At 48.4% G+C, this 19626-nt stretch overlaps 1 protein-coding gene across 1 annotated transcript in view; it reads right to left on the bottom strand.

The window, feature by feature from the left end:
- The window catches only part of KBTBD12 (kelch repeat and BTB domain containing 12), a 47485-nt gene extending 29058 nt beyond the window's left edge, over positions 1 to 18427 (bottom strand). Inside the window, exons 1-4 of the mRNA XM_072941996.1 lie at positions 17523 to 18427; positions 9377 to 10557; positions 5719 to 5989; positions 3504 to 3654 (exon numbers count right to left, since the gene is read on the bottom strand). Coding sequence (XP_072798097.1) covers positions 3504 to 3654; positions 5719 to 5989; positions 9377 to 10548 — 1594 coding nt within the window. The 5' untranslated portion in view covers positions 10549 to 10557; positions 17523 to 18427. The remainder of the gene's footprint in view (positions 1 to 3503; positions 3655 to 5718; positions 5990 to 9376; positions 10558 to 17522) is intronic.
- Between the last annotated feature and the right edge of the window lie 1199 nt (positions 18428 to 19626).

Consider the following 19626-nt stretch of genomic DNA (forward strand, 5'->3'; position numbering starts at 1 on the left):
TGTTCTTCAGATTACATATTTTCAGTTGACCCATGTCCAGTTCACTGATTCTTCCTTCTGACCTTTCGAATCTGCTCTTGCTCCAGGGCTTCCCTGGCTGATCCCTGTTAAGTTTCTGGCTAGTTTTCTTATCTGCTGCTGTCCCAACCACCACTAAAAGATCGAGCTAGGAAGGCTGCAGGCTTTCCCGTTTGCCACTGTGAGTGTCGGTTTTCCACGCTCCACTCCCAAACATGGCAGCCCCCTTCAGCCAACCAAGCTGCCAGCCTGCAGACTAGCCTCCCTGGCAGGACGCTGCGCAGGATGAACTGGGCTGGGGAGCAGAATGTCCCAGACTGTCTGAGGCTTGCGTCCAGTGCAGCAGTTTGAGAAGTTAAGCTCTTCTCAGTTTCTTGTCTTTGGCTGATGTCCAGAGATCTGAAATGCATGTTTTTTGACAAATTTGTCTGGCTTCATAGCTGCTTTTTTTGGACAGAGAATGCCTACCTTTCCACTTCTCCATAGCTAGAAGTCTGCTTGCACTTAGATTTTTGGCCTGCTAAATTTTTACTGCCATAGCAGATTTTAGGAGCTTTCAGAAGACTTTAAACATATGTTTTACCCAGCATTTTTGGTATTTCCAGTGGGAGGATCAGTCTGGATATCTCAGAAGAGAGTTAATACTCTGTCAGTTTTTTGTGACCGTTAAAGGAAATTCTTTTTGCAAAGAATCGAGTAAAGTGTCCGCAACATAAAGGGGTTCAAGGAACAGTAGTTATAACACCTGAACACTTACACTGGCGGGATCGAACATATATTGCCTTACTTAATCATATCTCCAAGGGCTAGGCATTCCAATTTTAACAGTGCCCCAAAACTTCACGAGACTAGGGGCATAGCGGTGGTGAATGGTGGCGTCGGGCCTACCGCTGTTCCTGCCGAGAAGGAGGCTTCAGTGGCTGCTCTCCGGGGCGAGGGAGCAAGTCCGTCACAGGTGTCAGGGAGACGGCTCACTGTTACCCACCTGGCAGTGGCCTCCGTCGTAGCAGGCACACACAGACCCCCAAGAGCAGACGGGGCTTTTGCGAAGACAGCCAACGGATGGCGGTGCGATACCTGTGAGTCACTGGCCCTGAGGTTTTAGCGTTCTGCGCCTTTGCCCAAACTCCGACTATGCATACAGTGAGCAATTAAATCTGAACTGACACTACTACAAAAACACCTGAACGACCGAACCTCATTTCATTTAAAGGCTTATACGTATAGTTGGGAATTAATCAGCAATCTCCCGGAGCGAATCTTACAATTTGGTAGAATGCATCCGAGCGACTGTGACTCCGGCCCTCACTTCTGAATGTCCAGAAACGAAGCTCTGCGCTGCTGCGGGAGGTTTCCTAGTCGGTCTCCTCGCTTCCAGGATATGCTCCCCTTTGAGCTGCGCTTTGTGTCCTCACCCCAGCAGTCTTCCCGGAACTTTCTCTGATCGCGTCGTTTCTGTGTGGTTTCTCACTGCTTGCCCATGGTCTCTTAATTCTTCACCCAGCAGCCTTTGCCGTCGGGCTCCTAGGTCCCTGTCCCACGACTCTCTACTCCCGCTGGGCTCCCGACTCACTCTCCTCCCCTCCTCCGCCCTTACCCCCGTCCCCTCCACACCTCTGCTCCGCCTCCCCCTGCATGCTCCCCCCCGCCCTCCCACTGCCTCCTTCCTTCCTGCACACTCTTTTCCCTGTCCCACTTATCAAATCTCACAGGTCCCTTAAAATCTACTTCTTTTCATTCATGCAGTGGACATTCTTCATGCCATGAAGTGTGAGCTCCAGAGGGTGACTCTAAGGTGTCTGTCCCCATAAATTTACCAAAAAAGACAAAATGTCATTTTATTCCACTTCTAGCCTAGCTGTGGCTCCCTTGGGGGGATCTCATTTTGCTGCAGTTGACACATTGCTTTTATCCCACTCTGACCACGTCCAGCTTCAGTACGGCTGGTAGGTCAGCTCTTCGCTCGTCGAGTTCTGCCTCTGTCCTGGGCAGCCTAACCTCGCGTAGGCACATCTCTGACGGGCGTGTGACACAGCACGTGCTTGTGATAAAAGTACTACCCGCCTGTCCGGGGAAAACTGAACTGTGATGCCGAGGGAGTCCACAACCGAGGCAGTCTTAAGTATGTCGCATAACATTCTTGTTACTAAAGTCACAAAGCCATCGGATCTGAGCGCCCCAGTTATTTGCTTCGTGTGGTGCGGGCAGCTGGGCTTCCCTTTAGTTAGAAAAACAAACCCACTGGCACAGCTACAGAGACAATAAAAAGATCGTGGTTCCCAGGGGTTTGGGGAGAGGGAGGGAGGGAGGGAGGGAGGGATGAACAGATGGAGCACAGGGGATTTTTGGGGCAATGAAATTATTCTGTATGACACTGCAGTGGTGGCTACATGTCACTGCGCATTTGTCAAAGCCCGTAGAATGTACAACAGCAAGAGTGAACCTAATGTAAACTATGGACTTTGGTTGATAACAGTGTGTCCATGTTGGTTCACTGATTGTACCAAATACGCCACACTGATGAGGGATGCTGAGGGCAGGGGAGGATATATGTGTGGGTGGGGAGGGCTATGTGCGAACTCTGTATTTTCTGCTCAATTCTGCTGTGAGCCTGAAACTGCTCTAAAAAAATTAAGTCTATTAATTTAAAAAAAAACTGCTGGAATGCTTGGTTTTCTTTCAGCCTGTGTTCCGTGCCCCCCACCTCTTTGTGTCCAGCGTGCCGCCCATGTTTTTGCCAGTTGGCCGTGGATGCCAATGGGACGAAATACAGAACTGGCATGGTTCCCGCGTTCCAGTCCAGTCACCCCCACCTCAGCCTCGTGCTTCCTGGACTCATGGGAGAAGGGTGGAGGGGTGAGTGACAGAGGGTGACGTTAGGGAGAGGAGCAAAGGACGCAACGCAAGAGGAGAAACAAGGGGTGAGGAGGACCGGGGAGGTGTGCGACTCTCTCGAACTGCTCTTACCCTCTTCCGTGGAAACGACCCAGCCTCTCCCAGTCCCTACCGGTTGGGACCGGACCACGCACGTCCGTTTCTGAGATAAGAAAACACGCGTTCAGATAAAAAGTGACTTGACGTAGGAAAGCGGTGGGTGGGGCGCCCTGACCCCAGCGCCGTCTCCGGCACGCTGGCTCCCTCTCCTGCGAGAGCCCGCGTCTCATCCACTGAAGGCGGCCAGAGGCTCGCTGCCTTTCCGCGGTGTGGCGCTTGCTGGGCCTGGAAGGGTGTGTCACTACCGCTCTTGCACCCACGCCACTTGAGCGTTTGATAAAAATACCTTTGTTTTTTATCAGTCACTGGCCTTTAATCGTATCTGACTGAGCTCTAGAAAAATAAGAAACAGAAGCACATCGGGGCTGCTTCTGGGTGGGTTTGAACTTGGCTGCAGGAGGAAGGGGGCTCTCGCCCTCTTTCATTTCCACGGAGGCAAAGTGCTGAGAAAGGAAAAGCAGCTGCGCCCTTAGCGACCCGCTGCTTCTTACCCAGGACATAGATCTCGCCGTTGACCACCGCTGTGCTGAATCGGTACTTCGCGTACTTCATGGGTGCCCGCTCCGCCCACTGATCTTGGCTGGGGTCGTACTTCAGCACTTTGTTGCTTAATCGATCAGGCTCTTCATCAGGAAGATCCATCTGTATGAAATATGACAGCCACTGTGATGCACACCACTTAGCGCTGCGAGCCTGCCAGCGCACTTGATCAGAGCAGACGGCCAAGGAGACATACAGTAACCTCTGTTAACTGCCGTGGCTCCTGCCCACAGACACACCGCATCCCACGACCTGGGGCTACAGGTGCGCTGTCACTGTCAGGGGACTGCACGCTGTGTCATAATGGGGCTCAGGGGTGGGTTACAGCACACAGTCTGTGATCTTAGCAATGAGACGATACAGCATTTTTCTTTTTTAATGAAGCACTGCAAAGCCTTAAAAAGGAAGCCAAGCTTTTTTGAACAGTATTTAAAGTATAATTTTATTTTACCAACGTTTATATTGGTGGACTTAAATAATATCTGTGAGAACCTAATTTTAATAGTTTATAAGGCATTTTCCTTATATTTTTCTAACCCAAATGGAACAAAATTACAGAAACATTTTAGTGTTTCAGTAATGAGAGTATTTTTATACCATAATATAGGAGCAGTCTGAATTTAATTTTCAAGATGCATGGACTAATATAAATTATTTGCAGTTATTTTTATGTATTTATTTTCTTTGTGTGTATATAGATGTTTTAATGACTAGAGACAATAGGAGTTGAATACACACAGATATATCCTAGACTTTGGGTGAAGTAATACTTTTTGTCTGCAGTGTGTCAGGAAGTTTTATGACTTCAAGCTAAAGATGCTTGAGTGTCTTTTGTTTTATGTTCTGGATGCAGGTGTTCAAAGCAGAAATAGTTTCCATACTTACGAAAGTTGCATGCAGTTAATTTTAGCTAGCTGCTTTACATGGACCGTATCAGAGCTATGATCCCGCTGGTGCAGGCACAGCCCCGGCGATCTCGCAGTTTAATGTACTGTTTTAGGTACAGATTAGAGAAAGCTTTCCTTATGCAGTAAATACTCATGTGTTCGAAGACAGTATAAATTAGGAAATACTGACCTTGTTGTTTTAATTTTGCTTCTGATTTAAGTATTTAATCTCTGATTTAGTGAAAGAAAAGCGAAGAAAAGCTTCTAAGTTGTCTTTGGAAAATATTTGTGCAAAATTAACTATGTAATGACTAGTTCTGAGAAAAGCTTAATTACAAATAGTTGCCAGGTTTCAGCTGCTAGCTGTGATTAACTCTACGCCTTTTTTTGATACATAGCGTGAATTAAAAATGCATTCAATGTGAAGTTTAAGGGTTTAAAACAGGTGTGATATACTATAAAAGGCAAAATCCAGGCTTATGAAGTGAATGCAGAAAGCATCAATTTTATCATGAAGCAAATCTGGAGAAACAAGGAATCATATAGGCAAAAATAAAATTTCTTGATGTCACGAGGACAGACAATGCGCTAGTGAGATTAATCTTTATTAGAAAGACTGGACAGCCAGGGCAGGGGGCACTGGAGTGACGCTCCTGTGGGAGCCCCGAGGCATGGAGAGGGACACCGAAGAGGAAAGAAAGGGCCACTGTGGTCACGCTCCACCGACCTTCCAGGCTGGCCTCCCCTCCCTTTGCAGGGCCTCAGTACAGCCTCTGATTTCTCTACCTGCGGGTGCCCAGCGAAGACCAGAAGCATTCAGCCTCACAGCGGCTGTGGTGGAATGACTGTGCTGTCACAGGAGGTTCTGGTTTCCGGCTTAGACCAAGAACCTGAACGTGAAAGAGCCGAGCTACCTGCCTCAGGCCGCAGACAGCAGACAGAACTGGCAGGAGGCTGCAGCGTCCCCGCCCCTGCCCGGGGCTCCTGACAGACCAGCCTGGAGCGGAGGCACCTTTCACGGGCAGCGGGAATGGGGAGGGTTACAAAGGACAAGGACAGAGCGCGAATATGGGAGGAGCTCGTGTCTACGAATGACACTCTTCAGCAGTCCTTCTCCTGATCTACTTTGACACTTTAAAATCTCAGGTTTAATATTCTGTGAAGTGAAAAGCATTACCAAAATGTAAGCCACACTCTTAGTATTCAACCACTGCAGCGTGCGCAGCGCGCAGCCAGCTCAGCACAGCCGTGCGGTGAGGGGCGTGGGGAACTCCTTAACCTGAGGGGTCCAGCCTCCGATCACATAAAGTTTGTCATTCACCGTGACCGCAGCGTGACACGCCAGTTGTAGAGGAAGGGGAGACACCCTTTTCCAGCTGTCCTGCTTCACAGAGTACTTATCAACACAGTTTGTAATGAGATACTGATTTTTCATTTTCATCTGCCCTCCGATAACATAGAGGTCATTGTGGACGCTGCCCAGGGCATAGAGCTCTCGAAACTCAGTTGTGCACAACTTCTCCCAAAATTGGTTTCCTCTATCATGATACCTGTAAATTAACAGAGAGAAGCCAGCGTTAGAGTTAACGAGAAAACAACTTACCAGAGAAACACACTTGTTTCTTTTCCAATTAAAAACAACACGATTTGGTTCTTCTAGTTGGAGAGGAAAAATATTAATATAAAATAGTGATACAGGTTTGAGCTTCCTTTGGGCAAGAAACGCTGAACAAAATATAATGTGCACAGAAACATTCAACCACATCTACCCAGAGAATTTTAGAAAAAATAATATATTGAAAAAGTATAGATTATCCAGGAGTAGCCTTCATTTCCTAATTCTGGGAAAGAAAATTAAAAATGGGAAAGTCTTTGAGAAAATTATTTACAGTTTTACCATATGAGAATAAGTAAAAATAAGAAAAAAATGTCTTAATCTGTGGACCAGAAGTCTCACTTTAATACTACATTAAGGAAATCAGCGTTAGAGCTGAGAATCTGGAGATATTTCAGTTCAGATATCTAACAGATGTGGTAGGGTACACAGAATTTTAAGGCTTGTTCTTGTGGTTTTAAGTGGCTTAGAACGGAGTCAAGGGCATCTGAGTGTATCAAAACCCACCTGTAGGAGTCTGCTAGGCCTTTAAGATCTATTTTAATCTACTGGGTATGGTTATTTCAATCATTTCTACCGTGAATAACTATGTGGGTCTGAGAAGAGCCTTGGGCGAAGAGCGGGGACACTGGGATAAATCCTGGTCTTTCAGTATCTCCTGGAATCCCACGCATTAAGTAACTGCCTCTGTGGACGGGTGTGTGGGGTGTGTGGGGGCCAGCGTTACGCAGTTGCTGAGTGTGGAGTCTGTGGCCATTCTTCGCCTGGCCTCCTGGTAAATCTGTTTTCTCCAGTCGTGACTGGAACACACAGTCTAAGAGGACAGAAGTACTTCTGAGGACAGTGGGATAAAAAATATGTGAAATTAGGTCTGTCCTAGAAAATCCAGAAAGCATGCTTGGAATTCAAAACGAAAACCAAAGGAAAAACAAAAGCCAGAAAAATGTGGAAAATAAGAGAGAAAAGATCTGTTTGGAAACAAGTGAGGAAGCTGTGTGCGTTCTATATAGGTACAGCTTCTAAGAACAGGCTGCGTGTCTTGCGTCAAGCCTCAGACAGGCTTCCCCCCGTTGTTCTAGGCCAGCGCTTACACGCTTCCCCAGGGACAACGTCTCCTTCAGGCTCGGCAGGGGCGTCGGACGGCTGTGCCCCTTCCTGCGGCGAAGTCTGGCTTGTCGCAGGCTGACCGCGGAGACTTCCCAGGCCTCACGGTAGCTGTCCTCTATGAGATTCTGGGTAGGAAACCAGGGTCCCCGGCGCCACGGGTTTATTTTCACCACTGTTTTTAATTGTACTGGATTTGAGCAGAAGAGGGAGGATTAGGTGTCTATCAGTAAGGGCTGCTAAAGCGAGGCCTGTGATTATAGAAACAGAGCTCAAAGATGGGGTTTGGTTTTCTGAGACATGGTTTAAGGAAGCAGGCCAAGAACGAAACATACATCCCGCGAAGGTTGGGAAATACATGTTTGCTGGGCAGCTCGCTAGTCTGACTTTTGTTTTCATATTTTGAATTGAAAATGGGGAGAGAAGATGCCCAGTTAAAGCTGTAAAGCTTGTTGTTTTGGATGTGACATTAAAAACAGAAAAGAACACCGGCAAAGGCATCCAGTGTTCAGAGGCTGACAGTCTAAGCAAGGGCCCCACGTGTCCCCCGCTGTTCGTGCGCGGGAGCTGGAGGGCTGGAGAGGTGTGTGTCTTTTTGAAGGAAACAGCCTACTGGAGAACTAGCCTGCTTCCTCTCTTAATTCCAGAAGAAAAATACCTGTGTGGAAATCCACAAGCAAAGGAGCAAAGGGGACTGAAGAGGGTGGAGGCGAAGTGAACGGGACAAGAGGCAGGATCATTTCTCACACACTCGGCAGCCCTCTGCGAGAGAACGCAGGCATCTGCCCGGGGGCTCGCTTAAGCCCCAAGCAGTGCTCCTGGTGACCTCTCTACTTGCCTTCCTGGTGACCTCCTTATTGGAGGAATGAGGAGGGCTTTGAATGGACGCTCTGACGCTAATTCTGACCAGTGTGGAAGAGCCCGTTGGTGATGGGAACCCACGTGATTCAGGATGGATGAGAAGGAAACGGGGGTGGGGTACACGCCTGCCACAGGAAAGGGGAGTAGGCGGCCAAGACAAGTTAAGAGGAAAGACGTTTGAGGATCAAAACGGACATTTTGCCAGGGTTGGATGCTCGTTAAAAATTAATTCTGATGGCAGAATCATGGACTTACGACCATTATGAGGAAGAAGATCTACCTAAAGACCCCGGGGCGCGCGCGGGGGGGCTCCACGGCGGGGAGGACACGTAGGAGTCTAGTGGCGGGGACCCACGGGAACCGACCCGGGAAAGCCAGGCCTCCTTCCTGGAAGGGCCCCACGGTCTGTACTGGAAGCTCTGAGCGGCTGCTCTGCGACTCAGTGAACCACTGTCACCTGCCACCGCGGGCAGAGGGCCAGTCCCTGTCCAGGGCTCGCGTCCCCAGCCTGCCGCTACTAGGCGAGATGGGACACGCCTTCCTCGTGTGAATGTGACAGAGGCAGCAGGGGATGCTGGCAGGTGACAGGGAACACCAGCCCGCTCGCTCCTTCTCTGTCCCCACTTCACCGTCCAGAAGCACTGAGAGGTCTGTGCAAACCCGGTACGCGGGCCCCAGTCGGGAGGGTGTGGAGGGAGAGCCTGACTTCCTGTGCACGTGTGTCTGGTCACCCGGCGGAGTCAGGAGCTGAGTTCTTGCTGAATGTCAGCGAGCAGACCTGTCTGTCCTCACAGACAAAACGCAGATGATACACCGCTCCTTGGCAGACACTCCGGCCCCTTACAGCTCCAGGGTGGAAGCACTCTTAGGCTCCGAATACTCACCCCACGGGAATCAGTGGTGCAGAATAAAAACTAACAGGTAATTAGTAATTTGGGGCGAGAAAAAAATGACTCATTACTCTCAATCATGAACTAAAAACAGTCAGTTCGAAGTAGTCAGTGTCAATAAACTTAACTTGTTGTTAGGTTATATCTGGCTCTTCAAGAACAAAGCAGTTATATCACAGGCATAAATCATGAAAATTAAGAGTGAAAATATACAATGGAATCATAAAATACATACATCTAACTAATGCAAATTCAACAATATGTTCTTAACAATTAAAGGGAGAGAAAAATAATTTAGAAATGTGGGTGATTTCATTGTGACTTTTACATGTATGCAAAATACATGATTCCAGGAAAATGCATGTAATTTAGGGTGTGGTCACTCTTCCAGGGGTACTTTCTTCTGCTGTTGCTAATATCAAAGCAAGACAATTAAAACATTCACAAGTATGTTGCTCGACACCAACCTGTAGATTTCAACACTCCTGTTCTTCTGTCTGGAGAGTTTAGAGGCACTTGCCTCTCCAGCCACAATGATGGTGTTGTTTTCCGTGACGACGCCGGCACACACGGTGCCCAGCCCCTCCCCGTACTTGGGAGATGAGATGAAGTAGGTCTTGCGCGAGGCAGGATCGTAGCAAAAACTGGCGTCCCCGTAGCTCCTGCGTCGTGACCTGATTCCTGAAGAGTTGTTGCCAATGCAAAGCAAAAGACTGGTCGTCTCCATGCCATAGCGGAGGTTGAGTGAGTGCTGCTGAGGGGTCTTGATGGCTTTGAATGCGTTTTGAATGATGTCAATGCAGTCAGCATCACACAGAAGCATCGTGTTCCTTTTTAGGGCTTGTCTTAAAAAAGAAGGACTGATCAGTTGCAGCCTAACTTGCTTCAAAAGCTCCACAAGATGCGGTGAGCGTGGCTGCTGGTCGTGGTTTACCCACCTCAGAACTAAGTCCAGAATGCCCTCCTCTCTGGACACGTTCAGGTCATCCGATTTGATAAGCGTCAGAAACTGGTGCACTTCAATGTCTAGTATCTCTTCGTGTAAGCTCACCTCAGCAAAGTGCTGATATAAATATTTCTTCGACTGATCGGCTAAATCTTCAGCTCCGATCTGCTTTGCAAAATAGTAGATGCCTACACAGTTGGAGGCATCCATGTGGTCCATCATGTACTTCTGACACACACCGAAGACCTCCTCCATCTGCATGAAATAGGCGGCCATCGCCACAGTCTGCACGTTGGCGTTGCTGATCTCCAAAGCCGCCTCGTACATGTACCTTAGTATCACCGACACACTTTCCGCCGTGGTGTCGTAGAGCACGACCTCCCTCTGAGAACACTCGGCGAGTCCACAGGTGAACATCGCCTTGAAGTAAGGACTAAACGCAGCCAGGACCAGTCTGTGGCAAGGAAACCTCTCCCCTTCCGCTATGAGGACAACGTCGACCATTTCCGCCAGGTCCCTCATGCTCTTAACTGTGTTCAGCAGATTCAAGCTGTGTTGGTGCTTTCCTTCTCCCTCGGTCTTGCACTCCACGGCACCCTCCCCAGCGTTTCTGAGTGAGTCTCCTGCAAACGGAGCTTGGCTCCCGACGGCCTGTTTGCACGTCCGATGACCCACAAAGCACGGAGACGCCATGTCACACTCCTGAGGGAAAGAAAAGCAGCAGTTTCTCCCAAGAAAAAAATTATCTGTGATTTAAATCCGCAGCATGAGTTCTAAGAAGCATTTATAAGTAAATATTCACTCCAAGCAGAGTAGTTTAGCTTTAAGACAACTATTTTGGTATTTAAAAATAATATGGTTGATTGTAAAAGCAGTGAATTATTAACCACTAACATTTTCCTAACCCGCTGGAGAGCCCTGCCCCCCGCGCTGAATCAGGAGGGGAGGATAAGATGGCACCTTTTGCATTAACCCGTCTCCAGTTACCAAGTCCAGCTGACCCGCGGGCGGAGGAATTGGGGCATTAGGTGACATTCTGTCTGAGGAGATGCAACGTCACCTAAAAGGCCGTGCACCTTCCCCCAAAACACACTCAGATGCTATAATGGTCAATCCACAGAATCACAGCGGGGCCGAGTAGGCTGCCTGAAAGAAAAGTCGACTAAAATTCTGCTCCGACTTCGCTCTGGGGCAGATAATTCACACCGGGGCTTTGGAAAGCACAACGCAACGCCTGCTGCTGAGGGGCTCGCGGTGCTGGACGCGTACGGCTGCATCCTCCCAGACTTAGAAGATGCATAAGCCATCCCGTCTCTCTCCCCCTCCGTGCTCAGCTTCTCTCTGCTCCCTGTTTCACGGTGGCAGAGACGGAGCCACCTCTTGCCTGGAAAAGCACTAGTCTGACTGGAAGTCTTAAGATGGTTGTCCCAGCTTCCCCTTCCCCGGGAACGGGATGTTTCAAGGAAGCTGATTAGCTGTTTTGATTTAAAGAAGGACATTCCCAGAGCCAGAAGCCTTAATGCAAGGAGGGGATCTCAAGCCCGTCGCCCTCTCTAGGTCCGAGGTGCTATAAGTTGCGTGCGGTTACGAACAAGCACTGATGGCAGCTGAGAAAGGAGAGGAGGTGGTCATCTCAACACTGAAAGCAGAACTTGTCAGCTGTAAAGGTTATACGTTTTCTAAGCTTCTGTAATCCTGTAAAGGGTTAGAAATCTTACGCGTCTCAGTGAGACACGGCTATTTTTTTCAGTGTTGAATTCAAGTTCATTGTAGGGAACACGTGTTGAGAGCGACAGGAAAGTTTAGTTATGTAAGGGCAACTCTAAGACCTAAAAATTGCTGTGCTGAAGTGTGTGGAATTACAACAACTAGAAATAGAGATAAAACCCTCCTTGCTGGGTTTTCTGGCATTAATGGCTCAGCTTTATTTCAATAAACGCTTCAGACTTTCTTTGCAAGGGCTTGCGGCTAAGAAGTCAACCTTTGCTTTTTGCTTTTACTTGCTTTAGACTTTTACAAAGAGAATCCTATTCCGGGTGAGGTCATTACATTTCTGAACTCTCCCACAACACTCTGTGATGAGCCCAAATCATATTGTGTAGACCTCCTCACACAAAAAGAAATCAATCAGCTTTATGGATGACAGCTGTTACTTCAAGCTAGAAAGGATTAAAAACTTCCTTTTAAGGAAATGTTTTAAAAGCTTCTCTCTCGTTTGCACCGGTATACAAGAACCCCTCAACGGGTGCCAGCACCCACAATGCGAGAGGACCGAGAGCAGCTTCCAGGTGGGAGTGCTCGATCCAGCGCACTACAGGCAGTTCAGTCTCCTTCGTTCCTAAGGGATGGCGCTGCGAGGAGCAAACGAGATGCTGGGGACCCGAGCATTTCGTATCTTTAAGGCAGGGACCAAACCACCCTTGTTGAACTTTCTGGCACAGGGCTGGTTTAGTAAAGCGTAGGTGGCGTGGGTTTCAGAGAGAGGTTACAGATGGAATAAGCAGCACACCGTGTGCTGGCCGTCCTTATAAACACGTCACAGGTAATGTCTTATAAGCGGCTCTGCAGTGGGCAGTGTCGGCCTTCTAGAATCCAGCCTGCCTTCCCTCGCTGCTGCGGGGTGGGGCGGCTCCCATTCCCCTCACCACTGTGACTGGTGCCGGGACTGGCATAGGACCTGAGACAGGCCTGATGGGAGGGAAGCTGTCTCCGGTCCAGTGGTTGGAGGCTCCACATGTTACAAAGATGAGAGGTCTGGAGCTGTGGCAGCCGTGTGCCCGTGGGCAGCGTGAGGATGAAGCCAAGACAGGAAGAAGGCAGAGACTTCAGGGCGCGGGAGCTGGAAGCATGCCCTACGCCTGAACTTCGCCACTTTGAGATAGAAACCATGCCCTCGTTGTTTAAGCCAGTTTGAATTTGGAGTGAGTCCTGACTAATATAAATGGCATGTGCAAAAATATTGAGAAAACGTCGTTTAAGGTAATTGCAGTGACATATTTTATAAAATTTCACTTTTGGTATATTCTTATATTTTCTCTTACTCATACCACCAAGTAAGAGAATCATGGAAACCTCTCCTTACCCTCATTCCTCCTTGTTACAAGGCAAAAATCACAGTCACTCTTCTGTGTTTACTGCGTCTCATTGAAAGGCCACAGCATTTTACAGACACGGGAACCGAGTCTTGAACCCAGTTCCATCTAACTCCAAGGTATGAACTCGGTCGCTCCCTCTAGTGCAAGCAGCAGACTAGGGCCAGAGAGCGAACACCTCAGGCTCTGCAGGTTTCCGTCCTCACAGCTCAGCTCTGCTGTGGCACGGCAGGAGCAGCCACAGACGACACACGAACAAACGAGCATGGCCCCGTGCCGGTGAAATGGTCTGCGGATACTGAAACTTGAATTTCATGTATTTTCGCAGCATGAAATATCGTTCTTTTGATTTTAAAAAGCCATTTAAAAATGATAAAATTCATTCTTAGCTCATGGGCTATTCGAGACGGCCAACTCCTGTTCCACTGTTATAAATAAGTCCACTTTCTAGGTCATGAGTAGGGCAGTATCCTATCTGGTGCCTGATTTCCAGTTCTCTGCTCAGATCCAGCTAGGGAGTTCTCAGAAGGGGAAGGGTCAGACTCCTATTTTAAAAAGACCATCTGGTTGTCCCCACGATTCCCAAATTTAAATCAATCTTGAATAAATATTTGGATGCAGTTTCTCTGCCCGAAACATTGGCTTCAACAACAACAAAAAATACTTTTAAAACAGAAATAACTGTTTCAAACATTCAGAAGAAACATTTATGAATTTTTTGAATGGGCACATACATTTGTTAAGTACCCTTTCCCTCCAATTGCCTTTTATACAGCCTCCAAAAGCAACTCTAATTGCTGTGGATTTACAGACCAAATGAATTTACTGGTGGAAATCCTGAAAGATCCCTGAGCAGTTGAATTAGCCACCATACTTCAAGAAACAATGTCAGCATTGTTTCTTGTACACATAAGGTACACAGAAGATACTGGCATTGCAGGTGGGGGCTTTGAAGGGAGAAAGTCCTGGGTCAGATTGGCCACTAACTTGCTGTAATCCTAAAATTATGTAACCTTTCTAAACCTTGGTTTCTGCATCTGTAAAATGGGGATAATGTATATAAACAAAGAAGTTAGATCAGCCATTTGTAACCAAATGCTCACAGTGGTGCAGCAGAGTGTGGTTCAGAGGTGAAAAACACGGGCCCTTGGCCTGGGTTGCCGAGACTGGGTTCTGAGACCTTGCTGTGCCATTTACAACACGAGAGAGTTTCTTAGCATGTCTCTGCTTCCTCACCTGAGATTACTTTGGGTCATTATATAAGCATAGTTGGCACAGGGAACAATATTCAGTATCTTGTAACAAACCATAGTGGAAAAGCACATGAAAAAGAAAAAAAAATACATAGCTCTGTCTGTCTGTTTGTCTATCTTACTGAATCACTTTGCTGTACACCAGAAACTAACACATTGCAAGCAAATCAGCTATACTTCAATGAAAAAAATTTTTTTTAAAGAATAGTTTGACAACATTAAATAAGGCCACGCTCGGACAATGTGTAATCTGCTTGGTAAAACCTGCTTGGTAGAGCTGAAGCCGGATATACCTGTAGAAACAATTTTCCAATAATAACGAGGTTTGGGTCCATATACAACTGCTTGCAGGTAAGACGCAGCTTGCAAATAAAGGATTGCTGACAACGACTTTTTCTTATAATGAGGGCACAGAGGGCATTCCCCTTTCATCAGCATAATAAAATTATATGAATGTTCTCAGTGATATCACTGGGAAGTTATTCTCTGCTCCAATTTATAAAAGGCTGAATTGGTGCATTCATATTAATAGTACCCATAATAATGGAGAAAAAATAAATAGCAAAGATAAATATAAGTCACAAGAATAAAGCCTAATTACTTTGCAAATCTACAATGCAGTAATACCCATGTCCAGTATATTTAGTTTTAAGAAATGGACCGCTGTAAATTTTAGTGTGGCGTAAAAAGGTTAATTTACTTAAACTGCCAATGTTTTGCTTTCACAATGTTTGATTTTATCATCTTTACATTATCTTTAAAATTGCTATTTTTTCTAAATAACGATGGATACACACAACCATGCCTCCATGTTTTGCTGAAGTTAAACCTAGGTTAAATTCATAGCAGCTCTGTTTGAAATAGCAAAAATTTGGAAATAACCTAAATACCCCTTAACAGGAGAACAGACAGACTGTAGCACCTTCACTCAAGAGGATATTGTACAGGATGAAAAAGAACGAACTGGAGCTACGTGTATCAGCATGGACAAATGTCATGAACATTAAAGTGTGAAAAAAACCTGTAACAGAATCAATGCTACATGCCACTGATATCTTGTTTAGCATGTGCTAAACAACTGTATACATTCTAATAGAGTAAATATAGATGATATATTATGACAAAGTAAATACAGTTGGTGAATCTGGTAAAGGGATATGGGAGTTTCTGTACTATTATTAGAACTTTCCCGTAAGTGTGAAGTTATCTCAAAATAAAAAATTAGAAGGATTGTATATTCTTTAAGGACACGTACAACTGTAGTCAAATATAAAGAAATGAAAAGCAATTATAAACAGCAGATTTAGGACAGTGGTTGCCTTCAGGAGGTTGAAAGGAGGGGGACATGACTGGTGAAGGTGACAAGGAGTCTCAACTGCATAATTAGTGTTTGCCTTTACCAGCTGTAGGGTGGGTACCCTGGCACACACTACATTACTCCCTATGTCTTTTCTCGTGCCTTAAATATTGCATAAGCTAACTTTAAAAATTGTATTGACCTTAGAGTAACTTACAGCATTGAAAACCTAACCCACATTGTAAACTACGTCTGTGTGTGTATATGTATATGCGGTGGAAGGGAAGACAGACAGACAGACAGGACACACAGATACATTATGAATTTTCTTTTCAACAGGTCAAAATGTAGGCAGTCTCCACCCCACCCCAATGTATGGGTGATTGGAAAATACAAACACTTACACCCTACTTATCCAGTCGGAATGAGAACTGCTCTGGAGGAAAGGCAGGAACAATGTCTTCCTACTCCTGCTTTGGCAGGAAAAGAAGTCACTGGATTCCTAAATTAGTGTATATATTTTTTTCCCATAGAAGTGGTGAGTAGGTTATAATATGAAATCATAGAGTTGATCTACAGCAAAGCCTTGAATTTTATCGACAAAGACCCTGAAGATGTGAGAAATCACTCGGTTAGGGTCCTAAATTCCAGTCTGTCTAAAACTTCTTTCAACAGATATTGGTCGACAAGCCAAGGAACGTCAGTGCGTCGTCAGAAAATGATGTCTCAGTTCTAAGGCTTAAAGCACAGCCCTTCTGAAAGTTGGTGGCCATCAGGCATGAAATCATCACCCCACGTTTAAAAACATCACCTTGGGCCTGTTTGCACCAGCACTGCCTCTCATCCCGGCTCCGGAGGCCCTTCACAATCCAGCACCTGCCAGCCCTTCTGGCCCCAGCTCCTGACTTCCTTCCTTTCTCAGTCTCTCAGTAGTACTGACCACTCACAAGTCTAATGCTACCTGCTTACATGTGTTATTCTCTCTGACCACCCTTCCCCCTGAAAAAAATGTAACCAGCTCTTGAGAATTCAGCCCAGACATCACTCTCTCAGTGATTCTCCTCTCTCCCCGCTGGTACCCTGAGCGCAGTGGTTACTGCACTGTTACCGCAGTTTATTGAGGCTGGCAGCTTCCTTTCGGTGATGAGCCTGTGGACGTGGGGGCTCACGTCTCAGCAATTTCTGTATTCTTAATATCTCTCTGACAATCAGAGTTGCTCACTACAACTTGTGCAATTAAGTGAATGCTTTGCTTAGTCCTAAATTACAAGTCATAACTTTTTTTTTAGGTTTTATACCTGTTATTAAGCACTATCTTGAACACATTTTTTCTACCTATAGAAAAAATGCTCTATTCTTCAAGTTGCTGTACTCTTGTCCAAGTCAAACAGATCACCCAGAATCATTAACTTGATTCCCTGGCCTATGGCTTGATGTCTTGTGACACCCACTTCTCACTCCCACCCTCGACATTAATTTGCAGTCTCCACGTGCTCCCAGGAGTCTGGGCCCCTTCTTAGAGAACAGCTGAAATCAGAGACGGCAAATCGCCTGCTCATCGACTTTTATTTTTGTAAATTAATTGCCAACATGCACAGTTCGAACATTCCAGCATCAACTGAAAAAAACAGAAGCTATGGCGGCAGCGGGTCCTTAATTCCCATGGCGACAACCACGTGCAGGCCCGGAGAGGCCCCAGCTGGCAGACCAGCGCTGCATTCCCGCCGAGGCCCTAATCCAGACTGGGCGCCAGGCGTGTTTATAACGCTGCCCGGCCCTCGGTTTCCTGCAGCCACTTACCTCCGTGCCCCGATCCCCACGGCCTGTTCCGCTTCCGCGTGGCCACCTCGTGCAGACCCTGGCGCAGCACGGCCCGGAACACCCGCACCCCGCGGATGCACCCGCAGTCCCCGCGAGTGTGGGGAACACTGCTCGCTGCACAGTAAGATCCGCCCCACACACCCGGCCTGCGGTGACGGCCGGGGGGAGATAAGGATAGGTAAGACAAGTGTCCTTTTTCCTTACCAGAGCCGTTGCGGCGCGCAGAGCTGGTCAGTCGCTCCGCAGAAGCGCGCGGGCCGGAAAGCGGGGCATTCGGACCCCTCGGGCTGCAGCGAAGAGAGTGGCGGGTACGCCCGACGTCCCCGGGCAGGTCCCGGAGGACGGCGGGGAACGGAGGGCTCGGGCGCCCCTACACCGCGAGGGCGGCGAGGACGCAGGACTGCGGGGCCAGGAGCGGCGCGCGGCGGCGGCGGCGGCGGAGATGCCCGGGGGGCGCCCGGGACCCGCAGGTGAGCGCCCGCCGCGCCGCGCTACCCGCACTCACCGAGCCGCCGCCCCGCCGCCCGGCTCGCAGGGGCCTCCGCGATGGCGCCGCGACCGCCCGGGCCGCCTGACCCGCGGGCGCTGCCCAATAAGGCCTGTGCGGACGGGCGCGCGCTATAAATAGACGGGGAGGCGGCGGCCGGGCGCCTGCGGGGCGGAGGGGGCGCTGGCAGCTCTGCCGCCGACGGGACAGGTGCTCGCCTCTAGTGGCCGGGCGGCAGGGAGCGCGCGCCACAGCCCCGCGCGCCGTGTGTGCCTGTGTGTGCGCACGTGCGCGCGCGCAGGGGCAGCGCGTCAGCCCTGCAGCCCCAGGTTCGGCACCCGTGGGCCTGGGAGGGCGGAGGTTCCCGCAGCTGCCTTACTGGCTGTCCTGGTCTGAGCGGCTCAGAGCACTGGCCCGTGAGGGGCACACGGGGCTCACCCTACGGAGCGCACACTGTAGCTGGGGGTACACAGCTGTCACACTCCCCCCTCCCGCAGCCTGAACGCTCCAGAGGTCGGGAGCTCTGTCCTGTCCACCCTGCTGGCCCACGCAACTGCCGGCTCGGCCGTTGCAGAGAACACGTGGTCGGGGAGTGGGCCCTGATCCGGGCGGTGGAGACGCAAAGCTGGTAAGTGACCACGAGGAGGCCCTAGCCACGCCCGAGCTCTGCTCTGCTCCTCAAGGCCTCTTGACCACCTGTGAGCAACTCAGATGCCTGGAGTGCTGCAGCGAAGTGGCAACAGCCGCCTCGCAGCCGGTTGTCGGGGGGATGAAAGAGGAGCGCTGATGGGTGAGGAAGTGCTCTGGTAACTGTCAAGTAACCCAGGTCGTTTTACCCTCAGGAGGCTTGTGGAAACACCTCTCCCCAAAGATCTTGGAAGCGGGGCAGAAAGCCACCTCTCAATGATAATATCACTGTGGCCCTTCCTGCCACGGAGACAGGGCCACACTTCTTTTGGCGATTCTTGCTTTAAGAATCTGTGGCAGGGAAGCGTGGGGAAGGGAGCTATTGTCTGTCTGTGAGCCACGCCCTCCCACTCCCACAATGACAAAATACTCAGACAGTCCAGCCTCTGGGTAGTCAAGGCTGCACACAACTTAATCTAATAGATTCGAGGGTTTTTGAAAGGTCATGAATTTTCCAGAAGCCAAATTTCTCTCCACATCCCAAGATTATTTCATTTTCCCCAGCAATGTGATCCTCAAATCCTGAGTACATGAATAATCACATCTTGTTTGAGGCAGAGGCCAAGTAATTTCCTAACACAGCCATGACTAATTGTTATTGTTTGTTGCATTATTAAGCAATGATTAGTATCTTACATACTGTGTAAGTTAAAGCATATGGGTTTAGCTGCTTTAACAAAGAATCTGAAACAACAGGGTCCTATTGTACAGCACAGGGAACTATATTCAATAACTTGTAATAACCTGTAATGGAAAAGCATCGGAAAAAGAATACACATGTTGTCACTGAATCACTATGCTGTACACCAGAAACTAACACAACATTGTAAATTAACTATACTTCAATTAAAAGAAAAAAGAATTTGAGTGATAGGTCCCTAAGAGGAAGGAAGTTAATTTTCCTTTCACACAGCTGCCAGGTGGAAGGATTCCAAGGCTGTTAAGGAAACTGCCGACTGTCATTGTCCCTGGGCTCCTCCGCTCCTCTTTCTCCACCTGCCCTGGAGTGTCGCCCTGGTCCACCTGCTCCAAGATGCTCACCACCACCCCTAGCTAGGAGGACCAGGAGGACACACCCAGAAGTCACAGGCTCACATACCATGGCTGTAACTTAGTCACATGTCCAACCCCCCC

This window comes from Vicugna pacos, chromosome 17 (genome assembly GCF_048564905.1).
Source record: "Vicugna pacos chromosome 17, VicPac4, whole genome shotgun sequence".
In the NCBI taxonomy this organism is placed as follows: Eukaryota; Metazoa; Chordata; class Mammalia; order Artiodactyla; family Camelidae; genus Vicugna; species Vicugna pacos.